This window comes from Psammomys obesus, unplaced genomic scaffold (assembly GCF_907164565.1).
Source record: "Psammomys obesus unplaced genomic scaffold, mPsaObe1.curated_primary_1811, whole genome shotgun sequence".
NCBI lineage: Eukaryota > Metazoa > Chordata > Mammalia > Rodentia > Muridae > Psammomys > Psammomys obesus.
Window position 1 is genome coordinate 51,096,601 of NW_026585504.1, and position 17,855 is coordinate 51,114,455.

The 17,855-nt window shown below is 40.7% G+C and overlaps 1 protein-coding gene across 2 annotated transcripts in view; it reads right to left on the reverse strand.

Moving 5' to 3' along the window:
- LOC129672149 (contactin-associated protein like 5-1) overlaps window positions 1-17,855 on the reverse strand; it is a 784,596-nt gene that overhangs the window by 461,454 nt on the left and 305,287 nt on the right. For both annotated transcript variants that reach the window (XM_055601442.1, XM_055601432.1), the window contains exon 4: window positions 12,553-12,700. In XM_055601442.1, the coding sequence (XP_055457417.1) occupies window positions 12,553-12,700 (148 nt within the window). The remainder of the gene's footprint in view (window positions 1-12,552; window positions 12,701-17,855) is intronic.

Here is a 17,855-nt window from a genome sequence, read left to right on the forward strand (position 1 = left end):
AGCTTTGCCAACCTGGCTACCAAAACTGGAAGTTTAAAATAGTTACTAACAGCCCAGGTTGCCTAGCAGCCTACATACAGCCTGATGATATCTAAAATAAACAGAGGGGAAACAGAGATGAACTCATGTGTAGACTTGTTGAGAAAAAATAAAAAATAAACATAAGTGACAGAGGAAAAAAGAGACCTAGAAAATGTGTAAGATCATATACTCCTGATCACTCAGCCAATGAGAAAGGGAAAAGGCAGGGAAAGGTGTTGTGTGGTTTCTAAAAATTGCTCTCTGCTTTCAATAGGTGTGCCTGTCATTCTGAGTTGACATTACAAATTTGCAAGGTAATAAGACAAATAGTTCTGGTTTTGCTACCCAGAGTATCAGAGATTTTATGAAGTGATGGTCACCATTTCTCAAAGCAAGGACCCACAATTGGCATGTGGGTTCCCTAGGAGACCGTGGTGTTTGGGACATTCCAAGGACCATTTGTGTTCCTTTGCTGCTTTTCTGTTAGTGGGTACTTGAGTCCTGAGAGTTCCTTACATTGCCCTCAATGCCAGTGACCTGAAACATAACTCTTAGGTACTTACTGGAGTATATAATCTTTCTTTCTTTCTCAAAATGGATTTTTACGATCTCATTATTGTAATCTATATTTGATACAATCTGTGGTTTCTTTCTATGATGACTAATTGACAGACTTTTCCAGACTATTGTTGATAGGCTAATCATGGTCCTGAGAATCTGCCAGTAAGGGTAAGTGGTATATCTCTGATTACTGGCCTTCCAGGTCAAGGCAAATCCTGTTCAGCCACCTTACTGCCCTTAGCAGCTCCACAATGCCAATGAGGGCTAAGTTCCTACTGCCCGCATAAATGCTGATCCAGCTGTTGAGCTTATTTTCTGAGAAAGAGTTCATGACAAAAATTCTGGCGTATTTGATAGGTTTGAGAATCTGTCAACAGACCAGCTAAAAAAGTTTTTCCTGACTAAAACAGTTCAAGCTTGAATTCCTAAGAGGACTGAAGCACAACTCCAGTGAGAGCCTGGGAGGAGGAGGCTTGTGTCTCAGAATCAGAGAGCTGAAGGTCAAAGCTGATTGGAGAAAATACTGTCCCACTTTGAGAGAATTAGTCTCACTTAGATTCGGCTACTCAGAATATACAAGATGTTCAATACAAATATAATTTGAAGTTTTTCTCATGATACATTATATGAAAATAAAAATTGTATTCAGATTATTTGCTTACACCGAAGACCTTTCGGTTCATAATCAATACAGCTCAAAAGTTTCTATAGTCAGCTTGAATTTTCAACAATATTCACCCATTCTGTGACTTTTCCAGAATTTACCAGCAACTTCAATTACCTCAGATGAAGCCTCAGCACAAAGGGAGATTTTAAAGTAAACTGTCATAGCTTAGGGATAACTTTTCTAACAAAAATTCAGCAATTCCTGTGTTTGATGAGCAGATGCATGAAACAGGAAAAGAATCAAGACAACTTAAACAGAAAAATTCAAAGAAAGAAAGGCCAAAACTCTGGATTACAATTCTAACCAAAGCACATGTAAATAGATCCATAGGTATTACCCTGCAAAAAACTAAAGTCCAAGTGGATCAAAGAGCTCAACATAAAACCAGACACATTAAATCGGTTAGAAGAAAAAGTGGGGAAGACCCTAGAACTCATTGACACAGGAGACAACTTCCTGAACAAAATACCAACAGCACAGGCTCTAAGAGCAACAATAAATAAATGAGACCTCATGAAACTGAACAAATCTTCTGTAAAGCAAAGGACACCATCATCAAAACAAAACGATTGCCTACAGATTGGGAAAGAATCTTCACCAACCCTTTATCTGACAGAGGGCTAATATTCAGTATATATGAAGAACTAAAGTGCTTTGAGAATCTTATACCCAGATATTCATCTATCCATCCATCCATCCAATCACCCACCCATCTATCTTTCCATTTGTCCTCTCTACCTTCTTCTTTTCTTTTTTCTTATTTCTTTCTTTTTTCTCTTTTTTTCTGAAACAGAGTCTCTAGTAGACTAATTTGGTCTCAAACTTGCTGTGTAGCTGAGGACATCCTTGAACTTCTGTCCCTCTAATTCCAACTTTCCTGAATGCAGGGATTTCAGGAATGTACTGCCAAGCCTGGTTTATACCATCTCTGCACTAAACACTAGGAATCAGACTCATCTTGCTAAGAAAACCAAACTAGCATTTTTTATTTTTAATTTTATTTTTATTAATTACAGTTTATTCACTTTATATCCCAGCTGTAGCCTCCTCCTCCATCCCTTCCCAAACTCACCCTCCCTCCCTCTTCTTCTCCTATGCCCCTCTCCCAGCCCAATGATAAGGGAGGTCCTCCTCCCCTTCCATCTGACTCTAGTCTATCAGGTCTCATCAGGACTGGCTTCATTGTCTTCCTCTGTGGAGTGGTAAGGCTGCTCCCCCCTCAGGTGGAGATGATCCTAGAGCCAGCCCATGAGTTCATGGCATGGTATATACTCACTTATAAATGGATATTAGACATATAATATAGGATAATCATACTAAAATCTGACACCTAAAGAAGCTAATCAAGAAGGAGGACCCAGGTAAGATGCTCAGTCTTTATTCAGAAAGGCAAATGAGATGGACTTCAGAACAGGGAGAAAACAGGGAACAGGACAGGAGCCTATCACAGAGAGCCTCTGAAAGGCTCTACCCAGCAGGGTATCAAAGCAGATGCCAAACATTTGCAGAGCCCAGGGAATCACATGAAAGACAGGGGAGATAGAAAGACCTGGAGGGAACAGGAGCTCCATAAGGAGAGCAACAGAACCAAAAACTCTGGGCACAGGGGTGTTTTCTGAGACTGATACAGACCATGCATGGATATAACCTAGGATCCCTGCACAGATGTAGCCCATGGCAGCTCAGCGTCCAAGAGAGTTCCACAATAATACAAACTAGCTTCTTTTAATGAGGATTTTCTGCACTAATTTTCAGCATACATATATGAACGGGCTTAATATTTATAGTGTAATTAAAGTGTTTACAAATTACAAAGATCATATAAAAATCATGCTAGAGGACTTCCATAGTTGATTTTTCTATACATGAATTCATTGTATGTATTGGGCTTGTTCTTTCTCACTCTGCTTTGTGTGAGTGAGGAGAGAGAGAGAAAGAGAACCAGAGAGAGAGAGAGAGAGAGAGAGCACCAGAGAGAGAGATAGGGAGAAAGAGAGCATTTGGGTACCAGAGGACAACGTGAAGTGCTGTTTTGCAGGAGTTATCTACTCTGCCAGTAGCCTAACATGCCCCAAGGACTTTCCCATCTCTGTCCCTGACACCTTGTAACATCACACCCAGCTCCTTTAGCCCATTTTTCCATCCAGTGTGGAAGCTAGGTACACAATGTGTCCTCATTCTTGCATTGCAAGCACTGTATCAACGAAGCCATCTCCTCGGTTTCATGTTGGGAACATTCTGAATTAATTTCGTTCCATTCTATGTCTGATGCAAATAAGACAAAGAAGGTATGTGAAGCCATCTGGGGAATCGCACACAATATTGTGAACATAAATGAATCACCATGATGGAATGGTATGTAATAAAGGGAAGTATTGCTGTTCTTACAATTCATTACTCTAACAGGGCCTTGTGAGAGTAAAACCATAAGATGTACATAACTATTAAGGGATAGGAAGAATGGAGTAGGTCACTGTGAGGCAAACTGGGAGACAAGACTTCAAATGAAAATAACAAATGTGGATAGTCTTGAGAAGTGGACACTCTTAGGCATGGACAAAGGTTTCATTAAGGAGGAAATTGTTCTTAAGTAATTTTTCACATATCACCGGAAGGAAAGGGATGACTGGGGCAAGGCTGACAGTAGGAAAGCAGCCCTTGTGGAAAGGGCATCACACAGTATTAGCTGTGTCTCTGGTTTATTCCATTCTCAGTGTTCTTGTCAGATGTAGCATGAAGGTGCTCAGGAAAGCCATTCATTTGAGTGTCAAACTTGGAGCAGAAAGTTGCAAGTGTTTTGTTTTTCTTTTGTAACAGTAGATATGGGTTTTCCTGAAAACACACGCCATCAGCCTGGGAGATGGTATGCTCTGTAAAATGCTTGTTCAGAAAGTATGAGAACCTGAGTTCAGCTCTTGCATTCCCATTTAAAAAGCCAGTTGCAAGCTTAAGGGTGACTCAATGGATACAAGGATTTGTTTGACAAGAAAAAGGTTCCAGGTCTCCAGAAACCACTGTGAAAAATAATGAAAGGGAAGATAGCCGTTTGGATGTCTGTTATTACAGTCTTGCAGAGTTCAGAGATAGGAGGGTCAAAAAGGATTACTCGAAGTCCATCTAGTGTCATGCTCGGTAAAAGGCCCTTTCTCAGGGGACCAAGACAGTGATGGAACAGGATGCTTGAGTTCACACTCGTAAGTGAACATGTACTCCCATGCACATTTACCACACAGATATACTGCACTACACATACTCACAAACACACACACACACACACCATACATACACAGAACACAAAAATTAAAAAAAATAAAAAATTTCCATGATTTCATCTTTTGGATACATCCTATGGTCTTCGTCATGACTCTGCCTGGATGCTTAGGATTGTAGCCAGTGGGTCAATATAACATCATTGAAGTGACCACTTCAACAGGGACAGGAGGTAAACCATGCTGTCAGGCAAGGCTCTGGCCTCTGTGTGGAAACTGGCTGCAAAATGGCTGATTTCTTTTAAGTTACCATTGTTAGCATAAGGCAAGCAGAGTTTCCGAGCCAAGCACAGACCTCATCCAGGAGGCATTTATCATTAGTCAGGACAGACTGGCTCCTGTGGATATTCTTTGTCCTCTGCAGCTTTACCTTCAACTTCCAGAGTTATAAACAGTGTTTAGTTTTGGTTTGGGGTGTTTATGTTGTGTAACTGTGTGTCTATGTGTGTGGTGTGGTATGTGTGTACATGTGTGTACATGTTTGTGTGCATTAACAGAGCACCTGTATGCATACTGTATGTGGAAGTTAGAGGATATAACCTTGGGCATTGTTGCTCAGGTTCTATCCACCTTGAGATTTTGAGACAAGGTCTCTCACTAGACTGGAGTTTACAAGGAGGCTAATAGATATGCTGACTAGCAGCCTAAGGGTTCTGCATGACTACACTTTCACTCCATGGAGGAACCTGCTCACCATTTTTCTAAACTTGGGTTCTAGGGATGCAATTCAGGTCCTCCTATTTTCAGGGCAACACTTACTGACTGTTCTTTCCCAGCCATGAGCATTCTTATGCCAGCTTCTGACAGTCCACATTTTTTTTTCAAAGTTGTAAATCTTACTTTATTGTTTTACTTTCTTTTTATTTTTAATTATACTTTATTTACTTTGTATCCCCCCTCTAGTTTCCCCCTCCTCCCCTACCAATCTCTTCCCTCCTCCCTCTTCTCCACACACTCCCCTCCCCAAGTCCACTGGTAGGGGAGGGTTTGTTTTTCTTCCTTCTGATTCTAGTCTGTTAGGTCTCATCAGGAGTGGCTGCATTGTCTTCCTCTGTGGCCTGGTAAGGCTGCTCTCCCCTCAGGGGGAGGTGATCAAAGAGCAGGCCAATCAGTTCATGTCAGAAACAGTCCCTGTTCCCATTACTATGACAGTCCACATTTTTACAGGACATGGTTTGTCTCCTGCACCTCCATAGCCCAAAGACAGCAGGGGAAAACATTGAACTAACATATCAGTTTAGATTCTCAATCAATTAGAAACATTTAAAGAAGCCATGGGTTAAGACAGAAGTCCTTAGTGTTTTTCTGTACCACACTTCAGTTACCTTATAGATCTGCACATTTATCCGTTCAGGTTTTTCAGTCATTTCTAAGAGGAAGACCCCTCACTGGTCTTCTGGACTTCTGTCTTCTCCTCTTCTCAGTGAAGGAATTACAATAATCTGGCAAGAATGTCCGGCTCTGGTTACTCAGTGTCAGATTTACTGAGTGGAATCTGGGTTCTTTATGTCTCATATCTGACCACTGTCCTCCTGTCCCATACACCCGCAAGGCTGGCCTGGCTGTGTTCAAGGCCTCCTAGCAATCCCATGATAGCGCTCTACTAACCTTAGTATCCCAAATTTGAAATTTAAAACTTCCATGTCTTCTGCTACTTCTGAAAAATGACTCTGGCTCTTAAGAACAACTTCAAAGAAGGCAGCTGGAGCACAGATGATGATAAGGGATTTATTTGGGGAAAGAGAACATGACTTTGGCTCAGAAAGTGATGAATTTTGGATGCTATCACTAGGCAGTAATTAATCAGTGAGAAGCAAGGTCTTGTGTAGAGGGAGCAACCTGGGGTACAAAAAGAGGATTGTAATTCTTAATGAGTCTGGGGAGCCTGAAGATCATTATGCTTTATCAGAATTTATAATGCTTTTTTAAAATTAATTAGTTTCCCATACATAAAGAAATTCAAACAGAAGCCCTAGAGAAAATTTAATGTAATTTCAAGTCTCTAGATGGTTTTATGAAAGGTGTCAAAATTCTTTAGGACCAGGAATGTAAAATCCCAATCCCCTTCTCTAACATACCAAAAAAGATGTATACCTAAATAGAAAGGAAAGAATAAGGAACATGTGTCCTACATATCTACTGAACAGAGATTATTTGAGGGTTAATCACATCCCAAACACTACTTCTAGGAATTGCAGCCATAAAGCAAGGAAAATTATTGTTTCTATTTTTATAAAGGACTTAAGATTACCCAAAGTAAGCCAGCATCTTTTTTTCCAGAACACTTTTTGCAATTTGCTAATAACCGTTTAGGAAGATCAGTTCAAGAGAGCAGGATTTTCAAGTAAGTGTCAAGCAAAGAGCTGCCAAAAGAGAGGGCAGAGTTAAATCCTTTAAAGATCATTCCTTTGTAGCTGAATGTCTTTTCCCAAGGACCTCCCCTAGCGGTGGACTTGGAAAAGAGCAAGGAGGAGATGAGGGAGGGAAAGTGGGATCAGAAGGGAATGAGGGAGCAGGCTACAGCTGGGATACAAGGTAAATAACCCATGATTAATATAAAAAAATAAAAATTAATAAAAAAAGATTACAAGGTAACAAGTGGAGTTAATGTTAAAGTCAGTTGCCATTTTGTTTTTGTTTTATGGTATTTTAAGCACAGTTCATGTGTTGAATATGGCCATATGTGATGTTAGAAAGTTTTCAAGGAGGCTCTGAAGATGGTTCAATCGGTAAGGTACTTACCACCCACGTCTATGGACCTGAAGTCAGTTCCAAGATCCTCTGCAAAAAGACAGGCATAGCGGTCCATGCCTATAATCTTAGCACAGACAAGGCCAGTGAATCCATGATGGTTGATCGACAATTAGGCTAGCCTAATTTCTCAACATTTACTTATTTTCTATGTCAGAGAGGGATGTGCACCATGGGACAAGTTTTGGGAGTTGGATCTCTCCTTCCACCATATGTTTCAAGGGTTCCATACAACCAAAGTCATCAGGCTTTGTAGCAATAGCTTTTATCCACTGAGCCATCTTACTCTCCCTTGTTGAGGTCTGTGGGCAAGAGTCCAGGAAAGAAAGTTAAAACAGGGGAAGGTGATGAAAGAACAGACAACCAAGTTCATAATAGAGACAGCCCCTGCTCCCCTTATTTGGGATCACACATGGAGACTGAACTTCCTATAGGCTACATCTGAGAGAGGGTTCTAGGTTCTCTCCATGCATGGTCCTTGGTTGGTTCTGCAGTCTCTGCAGGCCTCCCAAGACCCAGATTTTTTTAGCTTTGTTGGTCTCCTTGTGGAACTCCTGTCTTCTCCATGTCCTTCTAGCTCCCTCTTCTTCCATAAGATTCTTTGCTTTCTGCCCAAAGTTTGGCTGTGAGTCTCATCATTGGCTTCGATCCACTGGTGGGTGGAGCACTTCAGAAGACCTCTGTTTTAGGCTTCGGTCCTGTTTCCTCTCTTGCACCACTTCTGGTGTCTATTCTGTTTGCCATTCTGAATGATATTTAGCCTGGTGATGTGGCCTTGTGGGGCCACAGAAGAAGAGGATCCAGGCAGTCCTTATGAGACTTGATAACCAAGGGTCAGATGGAGAGGAGGAGAACTCTACCTTTCAGTGGATGGTAGGAAGGGGATAGGTGTGAAGAGAGAGAGAGAAGGTGGGACTGAGAAGAGAACGAGGAGGAGGGTACATCAGGATAAAAAATGAATAAATTGTAAAAACATAGTAATAGTACTACTAATAATAATTACTTTTTAATTACCAAAAAAAGAAAAATAGTGGGAGGAAGAGAGGGTAGGGATGGAAGGGAAAGGGGGATGAGGAATGTGGATGGAAGGTAGGGAAAGAGGAGGGGAAGGAAGGAAGTTACAGGAGCAATGTTCACTGGGAATTTTGCTTGTGGAGTCTCAATTATATTACTGAATCAGGCAGTCAGGGGAATACGTGACATATATGGTAGGTTTTTTGTTAATAGGAACAATTCAGGGGCAAAGTGGATACAGAGATGGTAGAATGGGGTGCCTGAGGTGTCTAGTTTGGGTTGTAAACTTGACATGCCTGAGAAGAGTAGCCTTCATATACTCTGCCTGTGGGCATGTTCATGTGGCAATTTCTTGAGGGTGAATTCACGAAAAAGGGCCACTTCCACTATGGACAGTGCTATCCTTGGGCAGTTGAGTCTGGGCTGTATAGGAAAGACAAGTGAAAATGAGCCAGGTAGTAAACCAGTAATTCCTGCATGCATTCTTCTTCAATTTCTGTTTCAGGTTCCGGCCTTGAGCTGCTGCTTCAACTATCTTCCATGACATAAACCTATAAACTATATAAACCTTTTGCTGCCCCAAGTTCATTAAGCCAATGTATCATATCAACAGAGGAGTGAACTAGAACAGACTGGCTGCAGAAGCCATGGTGAAGACTTGAGTTTTTATACAGGAAGACATTTGTAGGTTATGGGAAACCAGTTCCATCTATGAATACACAACTAGCAAGCTCACTCTGTCTTGAATAATTCCCAAGGTGGCTAACACCCATTCATGGTCAGTTTTACAGAAAGAATTCTATTTCCTGAGATAAGTCACCAGATATAGGAGTACCTGCAATGGAGAGGGAAGGCTGGGTTCCCTCAAAGTCAGAAGCATCTTGGATTGAACCAAGATTGTGGGTATCTTTCTACTTCAGAAAAAAATGGACATGTTTTCTGGGAGAGGTTAATTTGTTGGCATAGATTATGACTTTCATAAGTCATTCCTTAGTCCATCATTGGATAAAGCTAAATGTTGCTCAAAGATACCTTTTGACCTGGTGGCTTATAGGCAGAGGAGATAGCTCTTGCAAACACAAGAAAATTAGTTTGACTTCCAGAACCCATGTGAGAAGGCTAAGGGTGGTGGTATGTGCTTGTGTGCCCAGCACTGGGAGAGAAAGACCAGCAAATACGTGGGTTCACTGGCCGGCCGGCCTGGCCCACATGTCAAGCCACAGGCCAGAAGTACACCTTGTCTCACAGAAGCGAAGTGGGCAGTACCTGCTGGGGGATAGCTGAAATTGACCTCTGGCCTTTAGAGGTCATGCCTATACATGTACTGGTAATACTGAAGAGACACGTGAACCAGCATACACACATGTATAATATCTACATAATAGATATTATAATCTATTGAATAATCTAACTGAAACTCTAATCTCTTGGGTTGACATACCCTATGAGTGAACAAAAGGTATAAAAAATAATGAGAAATAGCATGCTGGCTAAAAATTAAAGTATGGAGACACTTGAAAGACTAATAAAAATCCTCTAGCAAATAACCCCTCAGTGGGTAAACATTCCTGCTGCCAAGATTTACGAACTGAGCTCAATCCTCAGGATCCACATGGTAAAATGAGAAAACAGACTCCTGAAAAGTTGTTCTCTGATATCCACATGTACACCATTGTGTGACTGTGTGTGTGTGCATACTAAAAAATGTAAATGAAATTATTAGATACAAAGAGATGGCATTATAAAAACATAAATAAGCTTTATCAGTATTTTTCCATTATGAAGTTTCTTAGCTAATAAGTAAGTAAATATAAACAAGAACCACAGAAGCATCCTAGGAGAGACAAAAGGTCCTCATTAAGGGATCAGGTACAGAGAGACTTTAAGGGCCAGACTCACAGGCAGCAAAGTTCTTTTTTTGGATAGGCTGTCATACTTCCCTCATAAATCATACTCTTTCTAAAAATGTCTTCTCATGATAAATACAGTCATTTCCCCTGTTAATCTCTTCCCTTCAGGACTCCATTTCTCTGACAGATACACATTAGCCTATAGTTTATGTAGGAACCATTAATATTTAATATTTTGTGTTTTCATTCCCCGAAATCTTTTTTTTGATATTTTTTATTAATTATTCACTTTATATCTCTCTTCTCCTCCTAGTCACACCCTCCTTCCCTTTTCCTCCCTATTCCTTTTTCCCTAAACCTCAAAAACGACCAGCCCTCCTCCCTTACCAACTGACTCCAGTCTATCAAGTCTCTTCAGGACTACCTCCATCCACTTTCTCTGAGACCTGGAAAGGCCACCTCACCAGAGGAAATTATCAAAGAGCAGACAAAAGAGTGCATGTCAAAGACAGACCCTAGTCCCCTTACTAGGTGACCCACATGGATACTGAGCTGCCCATTCGCTACATCTGAGTAGAGGGCTTATTCCCAGAAATCTTAATTCAGTGTGTATCTCATTGTGGAAGCAAGTGCATTCACAGGAAGCACTTCAAAGTTTTCTGAGGCATGAGCTGTTTTGACCCAGCTTTGATGAACAACACTAGGATGTCACAAGTGAGGTCTTTCTATGTCCCAAAACTTTAATTCATTGAACTGTTGTGATCATTTTAATTGCCAACCTGAAAGCAAGAAATCATCTGTGAAGGGAGTCTCAGAAATTGATTGTCTAGATTAAGTTGGCCTGTAGGCCTGTCTGTGGGAGGACACACCCACTCTGCATGGCAACATTGTCTGAGCAGGATGATCTGGATTGAGGGGAGTGATGAAACCAGTTGAGCACTACCATGTGTGCAACGTATCCATCACTCTCTGCTCTTAACTGTGAGTGTGATGTGACTAGCCGCTTCAACTTCCTGCCACGTTGACTGCCCGGCAATGATGTATGATAGCCTGAGATTGTGAGCTGATATAATTAACATTTTTCTCCCTTAACATGCAAAAAAATTTTGTCCCAGCAATAGGAAACGGAGCTAAGATAACTATGTTTCATAAAAAGCGTGCCGATTGAGTGTGTTCACTACTTAAGTGTTATTAGATATTGTTATAAAATCAGCAGGAGAATGTCACTACTTAAAACAAGAAAGTTAATCCATAATGACTCAGTTTGCAGGTTCAGCATCTTGTCTACAAGAGAGATTTAGAGTATCCGCCCTTTTACATGACTCCTTCCTCCAGAATAGTGGCTCTCAAACTCTGGGCAGTGACCTTTTTGGGGGCAAGTACAAGGGTTCTTTTACAGAGGTCATATATCAGATATTGTGCCTATCTGATATTTACATTATAGTTCATATCAGTAGCAAAATTACATTTATGAAGTAGGAATGAAAATAATTTTATGGTTGGAACTCACCACAATAAGAAGAACTGAATTAAGGATTGCAGCATTAAGAAGATTGAGTACCAGTGTTCTAGAATTCTTATCAGTTCTGCCCATGTTTATAGCCTCCTTTACTTCAAGATGGATCCCTACTTCAAATTCACTATCAACAACTCTCAGGATATCACACTGATACTATGACTGCAGAAGAAGAGAATACTGTGAGTTACCCTGGGTAGAAACCTCCGCTTCTTCCAGAGTGAAGAATGAAACAAATGATCCTTTCATGGGTCTTGAGTAGAAGAAGAGCATGACAATATTTCACAACACTTCCAGGAAAAAGCTGAGTGTAGCTATTTCAGATTGCAAGTGGCAAATGGTTTTCTAAGACCAAAGGCTCTTAGCTTTGAACTTTTGTTGATGTTTTATTTCATTATTGCCTCATCCCTATACAGAACCCTACATAGTATAAAAAACTTTCTACTTTTCAGCTGAGGTACACACACACACACACACACACACACACACACACACACACAGAGTTAAGAATAAAATGAGATAACTACAGGCTGGGGAAATAGCTATGCTTCTAATGTGCTTGCTTTGCAACCATGAAGACCTGAATTTTATTCCCAGAGCCCAAATCAAGTTGGATATGATAGTACACACCTGTAGTCCCAGCAGTGGGAAAATGGAAATGACAAGACCTCTGTGCGTCACTGCTCAGTTAGCATAGGTTCAGCTGGAAGGTCCAGACCAAGGGAAAATTCCTGAGTCAAATGATGGACCATGTTCTTCAGGAATATTGGAGGTTGTTAACTGGCTCCCTTTTGCATACACACACACACAAAAAATGTAATTCTCTATATAAATAATCTGGCATTCTGTAGGCAATATCATTTACCCACACAGCTCTGTGACTTGGTACATGTGGGTACTTACTGTAGGAGCATCCATAGACCTCCACTCTCATGCCAATCTTTCCATTTGGATTCCACTTCAGGGGCACAAAGCGAACAAAGCGGGCTCTCAGGGAGTGCAGCAACTTGTGGTGAACCACACTGTCAGCGTTCATGTTTCCCACAAATGTCTGAAGAGAGAAGGAAATTCAGTGAGCTCTACAGTACCAAGCCATCTCAAAAGAAGTGTGCAGGCTTCTCCACTCAGGCATTTGGGGAATGACAACAATAACAACAAAACAAGGCAAAACAAAACAAACAAAACTATGAAGACCCTAGTTTCTCTGGTACTGATCCAATTTGGGTGACAAGTCCTCCCAGGCCTTACAGGTTTTTTGTTTTTTTAAGTAACAAAAACAATTTTTTAGGATGTTTCTCTCCCTATTGTTGTGCTCACCTAAAGTTTATGAATAAAATAAGCTGCAAAGATGACACCCAAAGATTTAAATATTAATAATAACATAAAGTTCCAGTTTCCAACACATCTATACTCACTGTAAGCTGTAAGATAACTAGCAAACCCCTCCTGGAAGGAGAGGTGTTTTACTGAAATAATCGTCAATATTATTTGAGGACAGTTATTACACTAAGCATATAATGTTATCACCATAATTTTAAAAAGCTTTTAAAAAAAACTAAATTAAAAAAAAACTAATACCAGAAAGGAAAAACATAGGAAAATAAATCTTCAAATCATCTATTCATCTAGTAGTTAGAAATTAGTCTGAAATGCAATTGCATTCCAAAATCCATGCTTGTTTTTGTAGTTCACACTCTATACCTATGTAAGCTTCAGGTTTAATAAGAACGAGCCATCACAGTCTAGCTTTATATGTACTTCATTTTTCTCTTTATTTGAAAAAAAAATCTCACATTGTCTGAAGATATGGTTCAGTGATTAGGAGCATTTGCTGCCTTGCTCAGTACCCAGGGCTGGTGTGGTCAGGGATCTTGGTGGAAAACATAAAGCCACCAGCATGATCTTTCCTAAAGCAGCATGATCTCTAACTCCATTCTAAGTATTTATTCTTGTACACATGGAAAAGTGAAGTCCTCACCTCTCATCAAGTAGAAAATTCCTTGAAAGAGACAAGAGAAACCATCACAGAAGACCACAACTGATTAAATTGTAGAGAACAAATAAGTACAGAACACCCAAGCCCAAATGATACATCTACGAAAAGACTCCAGCTTTCAAGGCTCAGAGGTCATCACGGAAGAGATGGAGCAAAGAGTGTAAGGGTCAGAGGAACAGAAAGTTTCCTGTGAAATTGAGTCTGCTAAGAATGTCAGAGAAGTCACAACCATGAAGGCTCACCCACACGGCTAAATAAGAAACAGACAAGGACAACACCAACAGACCTGTTAACATGGAATGGAACAGTTCATGAGGTTTCAACCTTAGGCAAGGAACTAAAGGCAACTAAGGAATGCTGAGAGCAGGAGAAAGAGTTTTATGCTGGGAAGTGCCCCTCAGTTGGTTATCCACTATCAACCGGTCAGCCTCGAAATCAACTAAATTCAGTGAACACTGTACAGTCTGGAGAGGTTTAATACAAACACACACACACACACACACACACACACACAAGAACATATACAGAAGTATATATGTATATATATGTATACATTATATACAATACACAAATACACATATGTATGAACAATTTATAAAATGAACAATTTCTAGAAAAAGAGGTTGTTAATTTGAGAAAGAGAAATGCGGAGGATATGTTGGAGGGTTGAAAGGGAAAAAAGAAATAATGTAAGTATATTTTAATTTCAAAACTAAAATTGGAATCTCATTTAAAAATGAATATTTTCCGCACAAGTGTGAAGAACATTATTTGTGTCTCAGCACCCACATTATGAGCTTGGTGTGGTCCCATTTATGCACATAATGCCACTACTAAAAGAGGAAGATACAGGAGAGTTGCTGGGACTGGCTGGCTATCAGCCTAGTTAACATCCGCAAGCTTATAGTTCAGCAAATGGGCCTGCCTCAGAGGACCAAGGCAGAGAATGATAGAAGAGAACACATGAGCATATCATCTGGACTCTGTATATGTAAAGCACACTCATCCATACACAAACGTACACATAAACCACATACATTCATATACTTCACATACACACACACATATACTCATACACACACACACACACACACTCACACATTCACACTCACATACACACATTCAAACACACAGAAACACACACACACAAAGACAGCACAAGACCTGTTTAATCCAACATACTGTCACAATGTGGGAATTCATTTACGGAATTTCAAATATTTTGTTGGTGTTTTGGAAAGAAAGTCTTACTATTTTGTCTGTTTGGCCTCAGACTCTCAATCCTTCTGCCTCCAGAGTAGAATGTCCCAGTTATATGTATGTGGTATCTGAACGTTTTGCTCACTGCTACCAATGGGAACTCGGGGAATTCTAAGGCACACTCTTAATTAAGAGCCACTGGAAAGTCATTGCAACTTAAAGTTGACTAAGCTGACTCCCACAGCTGACCTTAGGGCTCTTCATTCTCAGACTAAAGCACGACAGAGGAGCAAATGAAGTATCAGCATGAAGGAGTCCACAGCTCCATGCCATCAGCCTATCAGGAGGGGTGAGGAAAGAATTATAAGGTGGTGGAGAGTAGTACTTGCTGTTTCTTCTTTGATAGCTTATCTGATGGTGATGGTCAGCTTGGTAACTCCCCCAGCTTCACAGTCTTTTATAATTGCAATTAACCAGGGGCAGGTTCTGCTTGGTGCTGGTTTCATGAGGACCAAACGATGACCAGAAAGTTGCTCTGGCTATATTTTATAGTATCTTCTTTCAGAACTTTTCAGGTTCATGCCCAGGTACAAATGTCTGTACCAGTAGATAAGCTCCAGCATCTCAATCAGGTAAGCAGTCTCCTTCGAAGATCACCTATTTCCACAACTGATAATTTTAGAGGAGATGACAGGCTCCATGGAAAAGTAGCATAAAAGCAGTTTGTATGTGTCTTTTTCATTTCACTGTCCTGAGATTTGGATCTCAGTAGAGACTGTGTAAGTTTGATGTCAGCCTTTGGTAGAATCACATTATATCGAAATCTCCTCTCTCCTGCTCTCATTTTTCTTTCATCTCTTACTTGAGATTATTGGGCAGGTGGATCTGGAAATTAAAAGTTGTTCAGGCAGTGATTGCCCCATAGGGGGAAAAAAAATATTTGCAGTTTTGAAAGGGATTCTTGGAATACAATGGGAGTGAAGGCAGAAAAGAAAAAGAAAGGGAGGCAGAAAACATTTTTCACACTAAAGGAAGTAATTTCTGATGCTAGGTCTGCTGGTAAATTGAGACCAAACCCCTTACAGTTTGCTGCAATCTTTGAGGTCTGGCTCCAAGTAAATGAAAACCAAGTTAAATGCCTGGCGACCTGCTTTCGACTGCAGCAAAGAGCACATATGGTGCGGGGGAGATGTCTCATCCAGTAATGCTTGCTGTGCAAGCATGAGGACCTGAATTCCATCCTCAAGACATATGTAAAAAGTTGGGTGCAGGTGCACATCTATTCTATGCTGGGGCCAAAACCCAGAGGCTCTCTAGAGCTTGCTAGCCAGCTAGCCCAGGTGAGGTAGTGAGACATAGGTTCACTGAGAAACAGCTGATAGGCACCTCTGGCCTCTGCATGTGTGACAGAGTAAGACAGTGCAGATGTTCCTCCATCTTCTATTCTTGCTGATACCATTTCAGGTTTAACTAATAGTTGATCTCCATGATGAAGAATCTCATGGAAAATTACCCAACTCTATTCTAGGAACCTGAGGTCAAAACACCCCAGCTAAATTATTCCAGCTTCTGTTAAACTCCCTGCTTGCGAAACATGTGTAACAACTCCTCTGCCACCTCCTCCTTACATGTAGCTGCAGACAGAGATTCCAGGATAGGTTCTTTTGCCTTTAATAGCCCCTTTCTCTAATTGCTCTGGGCTACACTTAGGTCCTGAATAGCTGGGTTTAGTACTGGCCAGCTGGAACAAAGATTTGCAGACACAGTTGCCTATAAACTGTGTCAGAGTGGTCATATCTGGTAGGATCCTATAACACATGCATACACATACTTGTTCATGTGTACTCACAAATATCTGGCCAATATTATGAGAAAGAGAGAGAGAAGAGGAGGGAGGAGGAGGAGAAAAAGGAGTATCTTTCTAATTGCTGAAAGAAATGCAAGCCTTTGCTCTGTGGGGGTACTGAATATCACAGTGCTAATTTTCTTTTTGAACTACACATACATGTAAAGAGAGCTTTTGCTGTTTTACCGATATTGATATTTCCACAAAGATTCTATTTTACTTCTCACATTTTTTTTTGGCTTGGATACTCCTATAGTTGTTAATATCATAACAAAGAAGGAAGCCAAAGGACTTTGAAGGGGTGCTACTGAATATTACCTATGACTGTTGTTTCCATGTATAACTTCAGGGCTTCCATATTCTCTCTCAGAATCTTTTGCAATATCTATTTTTGCATCTATTGAGAAAAGTTAAAGATTTCCTGTGGAGGGCACTTGCTCAATTACATTCACAGCAGCTTTATTCATAATAGCAACACACTGGAAACAACCTAAATGTCCCTCAACCAAAGAATGATAAAAAAAAAAAAAAGTGGTACGTTTACACAATGGAATACTACTCAGCTACTAAAAGAAAAAGACATCATGCAATTTGCAGGAAAATGGATGGAACTAGGAAATATTTGACTGAATAAGGTAACAGACCCAGAAAGACACATGTTTGTACTAACTTATAAGTCGTATTAGCCATAAAGTACAGGATGACAATGCTGCAATTCACAGACCAAAAGAAGCCAAGGGGGCCCTGCTCAGACACAGGCCATGGCAGCTCAGTATCCAAGAGGGCCCTGCTCAGACATAGCCTATGGTCCATGGTAGCTCAGTATCCAAGTGGATTCCCTAGTAAGGGGGATAGAAATTGTTTCTGACATGAACTCATGAGCTTCCCCTCCCCACTGAGGGAGGAGCAGCCTTGCTAGGCTACAGATAAGGACATTGCAACCGTCCTGAAGATACCTGATAAGCTAGGGCCAGATGGAAGGAGAGGAGGACACCCCCTCTCAGTAGACTCAGAAGGGGGCAGCGAGGAGATGAGGGAGGGAGAGGAGGAATGGGAGGGAAAGAGGGAGAGGGCTACAGCTGGGATACAAGTGAGTATATAAAATTATATATATATATATATGAAAACCCCTACCTCAGGCAGAAGAGTAGGAGGAAGACAATG